The sequence below is a fragment of the Oncorhynchus masou genome, chromosome 3 (assembly GCF_036934945.1).
Source record: "Oncorhynchus masou masou isolate Uvic2021 chromosome 3, UVic_Omas_1.1, whole genome shotgun sequence".
In the NCBI taxonomy this organism is placed as follows: Eukaryota; Metazoa; Chordata; class Actinopteri; order Salmoniformes; family Salmonidae; genus Oncorhynchus; species Oncorhynchus masou.
In genome coordinates this window covers 3,973,778-3,990,930 of record NC_088214.1, presented here as the reverse complement: position 1 = coordinate 3,990,930, position 17,153 = coordinate 3,973,778, and the positions used below count along the sequence as shown (strand labels likewise).

General features: G+C 47.6%; 1 protein-coding gene across 1 annotated transcript in view; it reads left to right on the top strand.

Moving 5' to 3' along the window:
- The first annotated feature begins 328 nt into the window (after window positions 1–328).
- Window positions 329–17,153, top strand: part of abca4a (ATP-binding cassette, sub-family A (ABC1), member 4a) — a 28,098-nt gene continuing 11,273 nt past the window's right edge. Inside the window, exons 1-3 of the mRNA XM_064943813.1 lie at window positions 329–394; window positions 6,269–6,362; window positions 6,623–6,764. Coding sequence (XP_064799885.1) covers window positions 329–394; window positions 6,269–6,362; window positions 6,623–6,764 — 302 coding nt within the window. The remainder of the gene's footprint in view (window positions 395–6,268; window positions 6,363–6,622; window positions 6,765–17,153) is intronic.

The window sequence follows — 17,153 nt, the reverse complement described above, 5'->3', positions numbered from 1 at the left end:
CTGGACGTGTGCCTAGTACATCAGTCTGCCATGTCATAGTCCATCTATTTCTCCTGTCGCTCCAAGCCAGTAGTGACTGGACGTGTACTGAACCATTCAACTGACACGTCTGACGTTTTCTGAAGTGGAGGAGCACACGTGCAGTGCACCTGACACACACACACACACGAACACGCACGCGCACACACACACACCCCGCGCACGCACACCACTCGTCTGAATCATCTGTTTGACACAAAGTGGTGAACATTACCCTACTATTGAAAGTTGTGCATTCCCCAGGTTTGACAGTGTGACAGGACCCGTTGAGGGCTTGAGAAGCAGAGTGATGAATACAAGGAGTCAGATTCGCCTTCTGCTGTGGAAGAATTGGACTCTACGCAAGAGACAGAAGGTACTGCTAACTCGCTATGCCAACTGTCTTTTATCAACACAGTGTTGTTTAATCAAAGTATTGTTCCTTTGAGTAAATCAACAACGAAAAAGTTCACTTAACACCCTCCATGGTGTGTCATATATTTGCTTCCTCAGTTAATATATTTGCTTCCTCAGTTGATATATCTGCTTCCTCAGTTGATATATTTGCTTCCTCAGTTGATATATCTGCTTCCTCAGTTGATATATTTGCTTCCTCAGTTGATATATCTGCTTCCTCAGTTGATATATCTGCTTCCTCAGTTGATATATCTGCTTCCTCAGTTGATATATCTGCTTCCTCAGTTGATATATCTGCTTCCTCAGTTGATATATCTGCTTCCTCAGTTGATATATCTGCTTCCTCAGTTGATATATCTGCTTCCTCAGTTGATATATCTGCTTCCTCAGTTGATATATCTGCTTCCTCAGTTGATATATCTGCTTCCTCAGTTGATATATCTGCTTCCTCAGTTGATATATCTGCTTCCTCAGTTGATATATCTGCTTCCTCAGTTGATATATCTGCTTCCTCAGTTGATATATCTGCTTCCTCAGTTAATATATCTGCTTCCTCAGATAATATATCTGCTTCCTCAGTTGATATATTTGCTTCCTCAGTTGATATATCTGCTTCCTCAGTTGATATATCTGCTTCCTCAGTTGATATATCTGCTTCCTCAGTTGATATATCTGCTTCCTCAGTTGATATATCTGCTTCCTCAGTTGATATATCTGCTTCCTCAGTTGATATATCTGCTTCCTCAGTTAATATATCTGCTTCCTCAGATAATATATCTGCTTCCTCAGTTAATATATTTGCTTCCTCAGTTAATATACCTGCTTCTTCAGTTAAAATATCTGCTTCCTCGGTTGATATATCTGCTTCCTCAGTTAATATATTTGCTTCCTCAGTTAATACACCTGCTTCCTCAGTTAATATAACTGCTTCCTCAGTTGATATATCTGCTTCCTCAGTTGATGTATTTGCTTCCTCAGTTAATATATCTGCTTCCTCAGTTAAAATACCTGCTTCCTTTGTTGATATATCTGCTTCCTCAGTTGATATATCTGCTTCCTCAGTTGATATATCTGCTTCCTCAGTTAATATACCTGCGTCCTCAGTTAAAATACCTGCTTCCTCAGTTAATATACCTGCTTCCTCTGTTGATATATCTGCTTCCTCAGTTGATATATTTGCTTCCTCAGTTAATATACCTGCTTCCTCAGTTAATATACCTGCTTCCTCTGTTGATATATCTGCCTCCTCAGTTGATATATCTGCTTCCTCAGTTGATATATCTGCTTCCTCAGTTGATATACCTGCGTCCTCAGTTAATATACCTGCTTCCTCAGTTAATATACCTGCTTCCTCTGTTGATATATCTGCTTCCTCAGTTGATATATCTGCGTCCTCAGTTGATATATCTGCTTCCTCAGTTGATATACCTGCTTCCTCAGTTAATATACCTGCTTCCTCAGTTGATATATCTGCTTCCTCAGTTGATATATCTGCTTCCTCAGTTGATATATCTGCTTCCTTAGTTGATATATCTGCTTCCTCAGTTGATATATTTGCTTCCTCAGTTAATATACCTGCTTCCTCAGTTGATATATCTGCTTCCTCAGTTGATATATCTGCTTCCTCAGTTGATATATCTGCTTCCTCAGTTGATATATCTGCTTCCTCAGTTGATATATCTGCTTCCTCAGTTAATATATCTGCTTCCTCAGTTAATATATCTGCTTCCTCAGTTAATATATTTGCTTCCTCAGTTAATACACCTGCTTCCTCAGTTAATATACCTGCTTCCTCAGTTAATATACCTGCTTCCTCTGTTGATATATCTGCTTCCTCAGTTGATATATCTGCTTCCTCAGTTAATATACCTGCGTCCTCAGTTAATATACCTGCTTCCTCAGTTAATATACCTGCTTCCTCTGTTGATATATCTGCTTCCTCAGTTGATATATCTGCTTCCTCAGTTGATATATCTGCTTCCTCAGTTAATATACCTGCGTCCTCAGTTAATATACCTGCTTCCTCAGTTAATATACCTGCTTCCTCTGTTGATATATCTGCTTCCTCAGTTGATATATCTGCTTCCTCAGTTGATATATCTGCTTCCTCAGTTGATATATCTGCTTCCTCAGTTGATATATCTGCTTCCTCAGTTGATATATCTGCTTCCTCAGTTAATATACCTGCGTCCTCAGTTAAAATACCTGCTTCCTCAGTTAATATACCTGCTTCCTCTGTTGATATATCTGCTTCCTCAGTTGATATATTTGCTTCCTCAGTTAATATACCTGCTTCCTCAGTTAATATACCTGCTTCCTCTGTTGATATATCTGCCTCCTCAGTTGATATATCTGCTTCCTCAGTTGATATATCTGCTTCCTCAGTTAATATACCTGCGTCCTCAGTTAATATACCTGCTTCCTCAGTTAATATACCTGCTTCCTCTGTTGATATATCTGCTTCCTCAGTTGATATATCTGCGTCCTCAGTTGATATATCTGCTTCCTCAGTTAATATACCTGCTTCCTCAGTTGATATATCTGCTTCCTCAGTTGATATATCTGCTTCCTCAGTTGATATATCTGCTTCCTTAGTTGATATATCTGCTTCCTCAGTTGATATATTTGCTTCCTCAGTTAATATACCTGCTTCCTCAGTTGATATATCTGCTTCCTCAGTTGATATATCTGCTTCCTCAGTTGATATATCTGCTTCCTCAGTTGATATATCTGCTTCCTCAGTTAATATATCTGCTTCCTCAGTTAATATATCTGCTTCCTCAGTTAATATATTTGCTTCCTCAGTTAATACACCTGCTTCCTCAGTTAATATACCTGCTTCCTCAGTTAATATACCTGCTTCCTCTGTTGATATATCTGCTTCCTCAGTTGATATATCTGCTTCCTCAGTTAATATACCTGCGTCCTCAGTTAATATACCTGCTTCCTCAGTTAATATACCTGCTTCCTCTGTTGATATATCTGCTTCCTCAGTTGATATATCTGCGTCCTCAGTTGATATATCTGCTTCCTCAGTTGATATACCTGCTTCCTCAGTTGATATATCTGCTTCCTCAGTTGATATATCTGCTTCCTCAGTTGATATATCTGCTTCCTCAGTTGATATATCTGCTTCCTCAGCTAATATATCTGCTTCCTCAGTTAATATATCCGCTTCCTCAGTTGATATATCCGTTTCCTCAGTTGATATATCTGCTTCCTCAGTTGATATATCTGCTTCCTCAGTTGATATATCTGCTTCCTCAGTTGATATATCTGCTTCCTCAGTTGATATATCTGCTTCCTCAGTTGATATATCTGCTTCCTCAGTTGATATATCTGCTTCCTCAGTTGATATATCTGCTTCCTCAGTTAATATATCTGCTTCCTCAGATAATATATCTGCTTCCTCAGTTAATATATTTGCTTCCTCAGTTAATATACCTGCTTCTTCAGTTAAAATATCTGCTTCCTCGGTTGATATATCTGCTTCCTTAGTTAATATATTTGCTTCCTCAGTTAATACACCTGCTTCCTCAGTTAATATAACTGCTTCCTCAGTTGATATATCTGCTTCCTCAGTTGATGTATTTGCTTCCTCAGTTAATATATCTGCTTCCTCAGTTAAAATACCTGCTTCCTTTGTTGATATATCTGCTTCCTCAGTTGATATATCTGCTTCCTCAGTTGATATATCTGCTTCCTCAGTTAATATACCTGCGTCCTCAGTTAATATACCTGCTTCCTCAGTTAATATACCTGCTTCCTCTGTTGATATATCTGCTTCCTCAGTTGATATATTTGCTTCCTCAGTTAATATATCTGCCTCCTCAGTTGATATATCTGCTTCCTCAGTTGATATATCTGCTTCCTCAGTTAATATACCTGCGTCCTCAGTTAATATACCTGCTTCCTCAGTTAATATACCTGCTTCCTCTGTTGATATATCTGCTTCCTCAGTTGATATATCTGCGTCCTCAGTTGATATATCTGCTTCCTCAGTTGATATACCTGCTTCCTCAGTTAATATACCTGCTTCCTCAGTTGATATATCTGCTTCCTCAGTTGATATATCTGCTTCCTCAGTTGATATATCTGCTTCCTTAGTTGATATATCTGCTTCCTCAGTTGATATATTTGCTTCCTCAGTTAATATACCTGCTTCCTCAGTTGATATATCTGCTTCCTCAGTTGATATATCTGCTTCCTCAGTTGATATATCTGCTTCCTCAGTTGATATATCTGCTTCCTCAGTTAATATATCTGCTTCCTCAGTTAATATATCTGCTTCCTCAGTTAATATATTTGCTTCCTCAGTTAATACACCTGCTTCCTCAGTTAATATACCTGCTTCCTCAGTTAATATACCTGCTTCCTCTGTTGATATATCTGCTTCCTCAGTTGATATATCTGCTTCCTCAGTTAATATACCTGCGTCCTCAGTTAATATACCTGCTTCCTCAGTTAATATACCTGCTTCCTCTGTTGATATATCTGCTTCCTCAGTTGATATATTTGCTTCCTCAGTTAATATATCTGCCTCCTCAGTTGATATATCTGCTTCCTCAGTTGATATATCTGCTTCCTCAGTTAATATACCTGCGTCCTCAGTTAATATACCTGCTTCCTCAGTTAATATACCTGCTTCCTCAGTTAATATACCTGCTTCCTCTGTTGATATATCTGCTTCCTCAGTTGATATATCTGCGTCCTCAGTTGATATATCTGCTTCCTCAGTTGATATACCTGCTTCCTCAGTTAATATACCTGCTTCCTCAGTTGATATATCTGCTTCCTCAGTTGATATATCTGCTTCCTCAGTTGATATATCTGCTTCCTTAGTTGATATATCTGCTTCCTCAGTTGATATATTTGCTTCCTCAGTTAATATACCTGCTTCCTCAGTTGATATATCTGCTTCCTCAGTTGATATATCTGCTTCCTCAGTTGATATATCTGCTTCCTCAGTTGATATATCTGCTTCCTCAGTTGATATATCTGCTTCCTCAGTTAATATATCTGCTTCCTCAGTTAATATATCTGCTTCCTCAGTTAATATATTTGCTTCCTCAGTTAATACACCTGCTTCCTCAGTTAATATACCTGCTTCCTCAGTTAATATACCTGCTTCCTCTGTTGATATATCTGCTTCCTCGGTTGATATATCTGCTTCCTCTTAATATACCTGCGTCCTCAGTTAATATACCTGCTTCCTCAGTTAATATACCTGCTTCCTCTGTTGATATATCTGCTTCCTCAGTTGATATATCTGCGTCCTCAGTTGATATATCTGCTTCCTCAGTTGATATACCTGCTTCCTCAGTTGATATATCTGCTTCCTCAGTTGATATATCTGCTTCCTCAGTTGATATATCTGCTTCCTCAGTTGATATATCTGCTTCCTCAGCTAATATATCTGCTTCCTCAGTTAATATATCCGCTTCCTCAGTTGATATATCCGTTTCCTCAGTTGATATATCTGCTTCCTCAGCTGTAAGCTATTACAACAGCTATTACAACAGCTATTACAACAGCTAGTACAACAGCTATTACAACAGCTATTACAACAGCTAGTATAACAGCTATTAGAACAGCTATTAGAACAGATAGTATAACAGCTATTACAACAGCTATTACAACAGCTATTACAACAGCTATTACAACAGCTATTAGAACAGCTATTACAACAGCTATTACAACAGCTATTACAACAGCTGTTACAACAGCTGTTACAACAGCTGTTACAACAGTTAATACGAAAGTTATTACACTATTCAGTTATATTAATACATATACTGTATGTAAGTAAATTCTCTCCCACATCTCTGTTCAGATCCGCTTCCTGGTGGAGATTCTGTGGCCGGTGGTTCTGTTCATTGGTCTGGTGTGGTTGAGGAAAGCCAACCCTCTTTACAAACAACATGAATGTAAGACTCACTTTGAACTATTTCTCTCTGTACCGTGTATTAGTATCTTATAGAGTCTGGGGGACCTGAAAATGGTTTCTATCACAGAAATGACTGAAGCAAATATAGCTGATCGGAATGAATGAAATCCTCTTGATAAAGAGTTTTGAAGGTTGTTTTCAGTTTGAACCTGGTCTGACTGCTTCTCATGTTTCTTCAGTGCTCAAGTAATTAATATATTTGTTATTCTTTATCTTTCACTCCCCGTCTTGTCTCTCCAGGTCACTTCCCCAACAAGGCCATGCCTTCCACAGGTATCATCCCATGGATCCAGGGTATCTTCTGTAATGCCAACAACCCCTGCTTCAAACACCCTACCAGGGCAGAGGGCTCTGGGGTCGTCTCCAACTACAACAACTGCATGTGAGACACCTTATAACCTCTTATAACCCCTCATAACCCACCGTATGTGAGCTCAATAACTATCCCTCCTCTCTTCCCCACTTTCCTTCTGAGTCTCTCATCCGTCTCTCCTCTCTTCAACTACAACAACTACATGTGAGATCCAGGATAGTGTACATCTTACACCCTACCTTTTATAGCTTATATTTATTTGATTACAACTTTCTCCTTTCTCATCCTTCTCTTCCTCAATCTCTCTTCCCCTCTCTCCTCTCTCTTCTCCTCTCCTCTCTCTTCCCCCTCTCCCCTCTCTCCTCATTGAGAATATTCATGTAAACATAATTTATTTTGGGATTCAGCCCTGTAAACGTTTCAGTCTCATCCCTTTCTCCCGCACGGTCTCTGTCTCATCCCTCTCTCCCTCTCCATCTCTGTCTCATCCCTCTCTCCCTCTCCATCTCTGTCTCATCCCTCTCTCCCTCTCCACCTCTGTCTCATCCCTCTCCCTCTCCATCTCTGTCTCATCCCTCTCTCCCTCTCCATCTCTGTCTCATCCCTCTCTCCCTCTCCACCTCTGTCTCATCCCTCTCTCCCTCTCCATCTCTGTCTCATCTCTCTCTCCCTCTCCACCTCTGTCTCATCCCTCTCTCCCTCTCCATCTCTGTCTCATCCCTCTCTCCCTCTTGTATCTCTGTCTCATCCCTCTCTCCCTCTCCATCTCTGTCTCATCCCTCTCTCCCTCTCCGTCTCTCTGCCTCATCCCTCTCCCCTCTTGTATCTCTGTCTCATCCCTCTCTCCCTCTCCATCTCTGTCTCATCCCTCTCTCCCTCTCCACCTCTGTCTCATCCCTCTCTCCCTCATCATCTCTGTCTCATCCCTCTCTCCCTCACCGTCTCTGTCTCATCCCTCTCTCCCTCATCATCTCTGTCTCATCCCTCTCTCCCTCTTGTATCTCAGTCTCATCCCTCTCTCCCTCATCATCTCTGTCTCATCCCTCTCTCCCTCACCGTCTCTGTCTCATCCCTCTCTCCCTCACCGTCTCTGTCTCATCCCTCTCTCCCTCTTGTATCTCAGTCTCATCCCTCTCTCCCTCATCATCTCTGTCTCATCCCTCTCTCCCTCTCCCTCATCATCTCTGTCTCATCCCTCTCTCCCTCACCGTCTCTGTCTCATCCCTCTCTCCCTCATCATCTCTGTCTCATCCCTCTCTCCCTCTCCCTCATCATCTCTGTCTCATCCCTCTCTCCCTCACCGTCTCTGTCTCATCCCTCTCTCCCTCATCATCTCTGTCTCATCCCTCTCTCCCTCATCATCTCTGTCTCTTCCCTCTCTCCCTCTCCCTCATCATCTCTGTCTCATCCCTCTCTCCCTCACCGTCTCTGCCTCATCCCTCTCTCCCTCTCCTCATCATCTCTGTCTCATCCCTCTCTCCCTCATCATCTCTGTCTCATCCCTCTCTCCCTCATCATCTCTGTCTCATCCCTCTCCCTCATCATCTCTGTCTCATCCCTCTCTCCCTCTCCCTCATCATCTCTGTCTCATCCCTCTCTCCCTCATCATCTCTGTCTCATCCTTCTCTCCCTCTCCCTCATCATCTCTGTCTCATCCCTCTCTCCCTCTCCCCCATCATCTCTGTCTCATCCCTCTCTCCCTCTCCCTCATCATCTCTGTCTCATCCCTCTCTCCCTCTCCCCCTTCATCTCTGTCTCATCCCTCTCTCCCTCTCCCTCATCATCTCTCTGTCTTATCCCTCTCTCCCTCTCCCTCATCATCTCTCTGTCTCATCCCTCTCTCCCTCTCCCTCATCATCTCAGTCTCATCCCTCTCTCCCTCTCCCTCATCATCTCTCTGTCTTATCCCTCTCTCCCTCTCCCTCATAATCTCTCTGTCTCATCCCTCTCTCCCTCTCCCTCATCATCTCTCTGTCTCATCCCTCTCTCCCTCTCCCTCATCATCTCTCTGTCTCATCCCTCTCTCCCTCATCATCTCAGTCTCATCCCTCTCTCCCTCTCCCTCATCATCTCAGTCTCATCCCTCTCTCCCTCTCCCTCATCATCTCAGTCTCATCCCTCTCTCCCTCTCCCTCATCATCTCAGTCTCATCCCTCTCTCCTCTCCCTCATCATCTCTCAGTCTCATCCCTCTCCCTCTCCCTCATTATCTCAGTCTCATCCCTCTCTCCCTCTCCCTCATCATCTCAGTCTCATCCCTCTCTCCCTCTCCCTCATCATCTCAGTCTCATCCCTCTCTCCCTCTCCCCTCATCTCATCCCTCTCTCCCTCTCCCTCAGTCTCATCCCTCTCTCCCTCTCCCTCATCATCTCTCTGTCTCATCCCTCTCTCCCTCATCATCTCAGTCTCATCCCTCTCTCCCTCTCCCTCATCTCCTGTCTTATCATCTCAGTCTCATCCCTCTCCCCTCTCCCTCATCATCTCTCTGTCTCATCCCTCTCTCCCTCTCCCTCATCATCTCAGTCTCATCCCTCTCTCCCTCTCCTCATCATCTCAGTCTCATCCCTCTCTCCCCTCATCATCTCAGTCTCATCATCTCTCAGTCTCATCCCTCTCTCCTCTCCCTCATCATCTCAGTCTCATCCCTCTCTCCCTCTCCCTCATCATCTCTCTGTCTTATCCCTCCTCCCTCCCTCATCATCTCTCTGTCTCATCCCTCTCTCCCTCACCGTCTCTGTCTCATCCCTCTCTCCCTCTTTGTATCTCAGTCTCATCCCTCTCTCCCTCATCATCTCTGTCTCATCCCTCTCTCCCTCTCCCTCATCATCTCTGTCTCATCCCTCTCTCCCTCATCTCTGTCTCATCCCTCTCTCCCTCATCATCTCAGTCTCATCCCTCTCTCTCCCCTCTCCCTCATCATCTCAGTCTCATCCCTCTCTCCCTCTCCCTCATCATCTCTCTGTCTTATCCCTCTCTCCTCCCTCATCATCTCAGTCTCATCCCTCTCTCCCTCTCCCTCATCATCTCTCTGTCTCATCCCTCTCTCCCTCTCCCTCATCATCTCAGTCTCATCCCTCTCTCCTCTCCCTCATCATCTCAGTCTCATCCCTCTCTCCCTCTCCCTCATCATCTCAGTCTCATCCCTCTCCCTCTCCCTCATCATCTCTCTGTCTTATCCCTCTCTCCCTCTCCCTCATCATCTCTCTGTCTCATCCCTCTCTCCCTCTCTGTCTCATCCCTCTCTCCCTCTTGTATCTCAGTCTCATCCCTCTCTCCTCATCATCTCTGTCTCATCCCTCTCTCCCTCTCCCTCATCATCTCTGTCTCATCCCTCTCATCCTCTGTCTCATCCCTCTCTCCCTCATCATCTCTGTCTCATCCCTCTCTCCCCTCTCCCCTCATCATCTCTGTCTCATCCCTCTCTCCCTCACCGTCTCTGTCTCATCCCTCTCTCCCTCATCATCTCTGTCTCATCCCTCTCCCCTCATCATCTCTGTCTCGTCCCTCTCCCCTCTCCCTCATCATCTCTGTCTCATCCCTCTCTCCCTCACCGTCTCTGCCTCATCCCTCTCTCCCTCTCCCTCATCATCTCTGTCTCATCCCTCTCTCCCTCATCATCTCTGTCTCATCCCTCTCTCCCTCATCATCTCTGTCTCATCCCTCTCTCCCTCATCATCTCTGTCTCATCCCTCTCTCCCTCTCCCTCATCATCTCTGTCTCATCCCTCTCTCCCTCATCATCTCTGTCTCATCCTTCTCTCCCCCTCTCCCTCATCATCTCTGTCTCATCCCTCTCCCCTCTCCCCCATCATCTCTGTCTCATCCCTCTCTCCCTCTCCCTCATCATCTCTGTCTCATCCCTCTCCCCTCTCCCCCTTCATCTCTGTCTCATCCCTCTCTCCTCTCCCTCATCATCTCTCTGTCTTATCCCTCTCTCCTCTCCCTCATCATCTCTCTGTCTCATCCCTCTCTCCCTCTCCATCTCTGTCTCATCCCTCTCTCCCTCTCCACCTCTGTCTCATCCCTCTCTCCCTCTCCATCTCTGTCTCATCCCTCTCTCCCTCTCCATCTCTGTCTCATCCCTCTCTCCCTCTCCACCTCTGTCTCATCCCTCCTCTCTCCATCTCTGTCTCATCCCTCTCTCCCTCTCCATCTCTGTCTCATCCCTCTCTCCCTCTCCACCTCTGTCTCATCCCTCTCTCCCTCTCCATCTCTGTCTCATCTCTCTCCCTCTCCACCTCTGTCTCATCCCTCTCTCCCTCTCCATCTCTGTCTCATCCCTCTCTCCCTCTTGTATCTCTGTCTCATCCCTCTCCCTCTCCATCTCTGTCTCATCCCTCTCTCCCTCTCCGTCTCTCTGCCTCATCCCTCTCTCCTCTTGTATCTCTGTCTCATCCCTCTCCCCTCTCCATCTCTGTCTCATCCCTCTCTCCCTCTCCACCTCTGTCTCATCCCTCTCTCCCTCATCATCTCTGTCTCATCCCTCTCCCTCACCGTCTCTGTCTCATCCCTCTCTCCCTCATCATCTCTGTCTCATCCCTCTCTCCCTCTTGTATCTCAGTCTCATCCCTCTCTCCCCTCATCATCTCTGTCTCATCCCTCTCTCCCTCACCGTCTCTGTCTCATCCCTCTCTCCCTCACCGTCTCTGTCTCATCCCTCTCTCCTCTTGTATCTCAGTCTCATCCCTCTCTCCCTCATCATCTCTGTCTCATCCCTCTCTCCCTCTCCCTCATCATCTCTGTCTCATCCCTCTCTCTCACCGTCTCTGTCTCATCCCTCTCTCCTCATCATCTCTGTCTCATCCCTCTCCCCTCTCCCTCATCATCTCTGTCTCATCCCTCTCTCCCTCACCGTCTCTGTCTCATCCCTCTCTCCCTCATCATCTCTGTCTCATCCCTCTCTCCTCATCATCTCTGTCTCGTCCCTCTCTCCCTCTCCTCATCATCTCTGTCTCATCCCTCTCTCCTCACCGTCTCTGCCTCATCCCTCTCTCCTCTCCTCATCATCTCTGTCTCATCCCTCTCCCCATCATCTCTGTCTCATCCCTCTCTCCCTCATCATCTCTGTCTCATCCCTCTCCCTCATCATCTCTGTCTCATCCCTCTCTCCCTCTCCTCATCATCTCTGTCTCATCCCTCTCTCCTCATCATCTCTGTCTCATCCTTCTCTCCCTCTCCCTCATCATCTCTGTCTCATCCCTCTCTCCTCTCCCCCATCATCTCTGTCTCATCCCTCTCCCCTCTCCCTCATCATCTCTGTCTCATCCCTCTCTCCCTCTCCCCTTCATCTCTGTCTCATCCCTCTCTCCCCTCTCCCTCATCATCTCTGTCTTATCCCTCTCTCCCTCTCCCTCATCATCTCTCTGTCTCATCCCTCTCTCCCTCTCCTCATCATCTCAGTCTCATCCCTCTCCCTCTCCCTCATCATCTCTCTGTCTTATCCCTCTCTCCCTCTCCCTCATAATCTCTGTCTCATCCCTCTCCCCTCTCCCTCATCATCTCTCTGTCTCATCCCTCTCTCCCTCTCCCCCTCATCATCTCTCTGTCTCATCCCTCTCTCCCTCATCATCTCAGTCTCATCCCTCTCTCCTCTCCCTCATCATCTCAGTCTCATCCCTCTCTCCTCTCCCTCATCATCTCAGTCTCATCCCTCTCTCCCTCTCCCTCATCATCTCAGTCTCATCCCTCTCTCCCTCTCCCTCATCATCTCTCAGTCTCATCCCTCCTCCCTCCCCTCATCATCTCAGTCTCATCCCTCTCTCCCTCTCCCTCATCATCTCAGTCTCATCCCTCTCCCTCTCCCTCATCATCTCAGTCTCATCCCTCTCTCCCTCTCCCTCATCATCTCAGTCTCATCCCTCTCTCCTCTCCTCATCATCTCAGTCTCATCCCTCTCTCCCTCTCCTCATCATCTCTCTGTCTCATCCCTCTCTCCCTCATCATCTCAGTCTCATCCCTCTCTCCCTCTCCCTCATCATCTCAGTCTCATCCCTCTCTCCTCTCCTCATCATCTCTCTGTCTTATCCCTCTCTCCCTCTCCTCATCATCTCAGTCTCATCCCTCTCCCTCTCCCTCATCATCTCTCTGTCTCATCCTCTCTCCCTCCCTCATCATCTCAGTCTCATCCCTCTCTCCTCTCCCTCATCATCTCAGTCTCATCCCTCTCCCCTCCCTCATCATCTCAGTCTCATCCTCTCTCCCTCTCCCTCATCATCTCTCTGTCTTATCCCTCTCCCTCCCCTCATCATCTCTCTGTCCTCATCCCTCTCTCCTCACCGTCTCTGTCTCATCCTCTCTCCCTCATGTATCTCAGTCTCATCCCTCTCTCCTCATCATCTCTGTCTCATCCCTCTCCTCTCCCTCATCATCTCTGTCTCATCCCTCTCTCCCCTCACCGTCTCTGTCTCATCCCTCTCTCCCTCATCATCTCTGTCTCATCCCTCTCTCCCTCTCCCTCATCATCTCTGTCTCATCCCTCTCCCTCACCGTGTCTCTGTCTCATCCCTCTCTCCCTCATCATCTCTGTCTCATCCCTCTCCCCTCATCATCTCTGTCTCGTCCCTCTCCCTCTCCCTCATCATCTCTGTCTCATCCCTCTCTCCTCACCGCTCTGCCTCATCCCTCTCTCCCTCTCTCATCATCTCTGTCTCATCCCTCTCTCCCTCATCATCTCTGTCTCATCCTCTCCTCATCATCTCTGTCTCATCCCTCTCCCTCATCATCTCTGTCTCATCCCTCTCTCCCTCTCCTCATCATCTCTGTCTCATCCCTCTCTCCCCTCATCATCTCTGTCTCATCCTTCTCTCCTCTCCCTCATCATCTCTGTCTCATCCCTCTCTCTCCCTCTCCCCCATCATCTCTGTCTCATCCCTCTCCCTCTCCCTCATCATCTCTGTCTCATCCCTCTCTCCCTCTCCCCTTCATCTCTGTCTCATCCCTCTCCCCTCTCCTCATCATCTCTCTGTCTTATCCCTCTCTCCCTCTCCTCATCATCTCTCTGTCTCATCCCTCTCCCTCTCTCCTCATCATCTCAGTCTCATCCCTCTCCCCTCTCCCCTCATCATCTCTCTGTCTTATCCTCTCTCCCTCTCCTCATAATCTCTCTGTCTCATCCCTCTCTCCCTCTCCTCATCATCTCTCTGTCTCATCCCTCTCTCCCTCATCATCTCTCTGTCTCATCCCTCTCTCCCTCATCATCTCAGTCTCATCCCTCTCTCCCTCTCCCTCATCATCTCAGTCTCATCCCTCTCTCCCCTCCTCATCATCTCAGTCTCATCCCTCTCTCCCTCTCCCTCATCATTCAGTCTCATCCCTCTCTCCTCTCCCTCATCATCTCTCAGTTTCCCTCTCTCCCTCTCCTCATCATCTCAGTCTCATCCCTCTCCTCCCTCTCCTCATCATCTCAGTCTCATCCTCCTCCCTCTCCCTCATCATCTCAGTCTCATCCCTCTCTCCTCTCCCTCATCATCTCAGTCTCATCCCTCTCTCCCTCTCCCTCATCATCTCAGTCTCATCCCCTCTCCCTCTCCTCAGCATCTCTCTGTCTCATCCCTCTCTCCCTCATCATCTCAGTCTCATCCCTCTCTCTCCCTCATCATCTCAGTCTCATCCCTCTCTCCTCTCCCCATCATCTCTCTGTCTTATCCCTCTCTCCCTCTCCCTCATCATCTCAGTCTCATCCCTCTCTCCCTCTCCCCATCATCTCTCTGTCTCATCCCTCTCTCCCTCTCCCTCATCATCTCAGTCTCATCCCTCTCTCCTCTCCCTCATCATCTCAGTCTCATCCCTCCTCCTCTCCCTCATCATCATCAGTCTCATCCCTCTCTCCTCTCCTCATCATCTCTGTCTTATCCCTCTCCCTCTCCTCATCATCTCTCTGTCTCATCCCTCTCTCCCCTCTCCTCATCATCTCAGTCTCATCCCTCTCTCCCTCTCCTCATCATCTCTCTGTCTTATCCCTCTCTCCCTCTCCCTCATCATCTCTCTGTCTTATCCCTCTCTCCCGCTCCCTCATCATCTCTCTGTCTCATCCCTCTCTCCCTCTCCCTCATCATCTCTCTGTCTCATCCCTCTCCCCTCTCCCTCATCATCTCTCTGTCTCATCCCTCTCTCCCTCATCATCTCAGTCTCATCCCTCTCTCCCTCTCCCTCATCATCTCAGTCTCATCCTCTCCTCCTCTCCCTCATCATCTCTCAGTCTCATCCCCTCCTCCTCTCCTCATCATCTCAGTCTCATCCCTCTCTCCCTCTCCCTCATCATCTCAGTCTCATCCCTCTCCCCTCTCCCTCATCATCTCAGTCTCATCCCTCTCTCCTCTCCCTCATCATCTCTCAGTCTCATCCCTCTCCCCTCTCCCTCATCATCTCAGTCTCATCCCTCTCTCCTCTCCCTCATCATCTCAGTCTCATCCCTCTCTCCCTCTCCCTCATCATCTCAGTCTCATCCCTCTCTCCTCTCCCTCATCATCTCAGTCTCATCCCTCTCCCCTCTCCTCATCATCTCAGTCTCATCCCTCTCCCCTCTCCCTCATCATCTCTCTGTCTCATCCCTCTCTCCCTCATCATCTCAGTCTCATCCCTCTCTCCCTCTCCCTCATAATCTCAGTCTCATCCCTCTCTCCCTCTCCCTCATCATCTCTCTGTCTTATCCCTCTCTCCCTCTCCCTCATCATCTCAGTCTCATCCCTCTCTCCCTCTCCCTCATCATCTCTCTGTCTCATCCCTCTCTCCCTCTCCCTCATCATCTCAGTCTCATCCCTCTCTCCCTCTCCCTCATCATCTCAGTCTCATCCCTCTCTCCCTCTCCCTCATCATCTCTCTGTCTTATCCCTCTCTCCCTCTCCCTCATCATCTCTCTGTCTCATCCCTCTCTCCCTCTCCCTCATCATCTCTCTGTCTCATCCCTCTCTCTCTCCTCATCATCTCTCTGTCTCATCCCTCTCTCCCTCATCATCTCAGTCTCATCCCTCTCTCCTCTCCCTCATCATCTCAGTCTCATCCCTCTCTCCCTCTCCTCATCATCTCTCAGTCTCATCCCTCTCTCCCTCTCCCTCATCATCTCTCAGTCTCATCCCTCTCTCCCTCTCCCTCATCATCTCTCTCATCCCTCTCTCCCTCTCCCTCATCATCTCAGTCTCATCCCTCTCTCCCCTCTCCTCATCATCTCAGTCTCATCCCTCTCTCCCTCTCCCTCATCATCTCTCTGTCTCATCCCTCTCTCCCCTCATCATCTCAGTCTCATCCCTCTCTCCTCTCCCTCATCATCTCAGTCTCATCCCTCTCTCCCTCTCATCATCTCTCTGTCTTATCCCTCTCTCCCTCTCCCTCATCTTCTCTCTGTCTCATCCCTCTCTCCTCTCCCTCATCATCTCTCAGTCTCATCCCTCTCTCCTCTCCCTCATCATCTCTCAGTCTCATCCCTCTCTCCCTCTCCCTCATCATCTCTCAGTCTCATCCCTCTCTCCCTCATCATCTCAGTCTCATCCCTCTCTCCCCTCTCCCTCATCATCTCAGTCTCATCCCTTTCTCTCCCTCTCCCTCATCATCTCTGTCTCATCCCTCTCTCCCTCTCACCTCATCATCTCAGTCTCATCCCTCTCTCCCTCTCCCTCATCATCTCTCTGTCTCATCCCTCTCTCCCTCTCCCTCATCATCTCAGTCTCATCCCTCTCTCCCTCTCCCTCATCATCTCTCAGTCTCATCCCTCTCTCCCTCTCCCTCATCATCTCAGTCTCATCCCTCTCTCCCTCTCCCTCATCATCTCTCAGTCTCATCCCTCTCTCCCTCTCCCTCATCATCTCTCAGTCTTATCCCTCTCTCCTCTCCCTCATCATCTCTGTCTCATCCCTCTCTCCCTCTCCCTCATCATCTCAGTCTCATCCCTCTCTCCCTCTCCCTCATCATCTCTCAGTCTTATCCCTCTCTCCCTCTCCCTCATCATCTCAGTCTCATCCCTCTCTCCCTCTCCCCCATCATCTCAGTCTCATCCCTCTCTCCCTCTCCCTCATCATCTCTCAGTCTCATCCCTCTCTCCCTCTCCCTCATCATCTCTGTCTCATCCCTCTCTCCCTCTCCCTCATCATCTCTCAGTCTCATCCCTCTCTCCCTCTCCCTCATCATCTCTGTCTCATCCCTCTCTCCCTCTCCCTTACATCTCTCAGTCTCATCCCTCTCTCCCTCTCCCTCATCATCTCTCAGTCTCATCCCTCTCTCCCTCTCCCTCATCATCTCTGTCTCATCCCTCTCTCCCTCTCCCTCATCATCTCTGTCTCATCCCTCTCCCCTCTCCCTCATCATCTCTCAGTCTCATCCCTCTCCCTCTCCTCATCATCTCTCAGTCTCATCCCTCTCTCCCTCTCCCTCATCATCTCAGTCTCATCCCTCTCTCCCTCATCATCTCTGTCTCATCCCTCTCTCCCTCTCCCTCATCATCTCTCAGTCTCATCCCTCTCTCCCTCTCC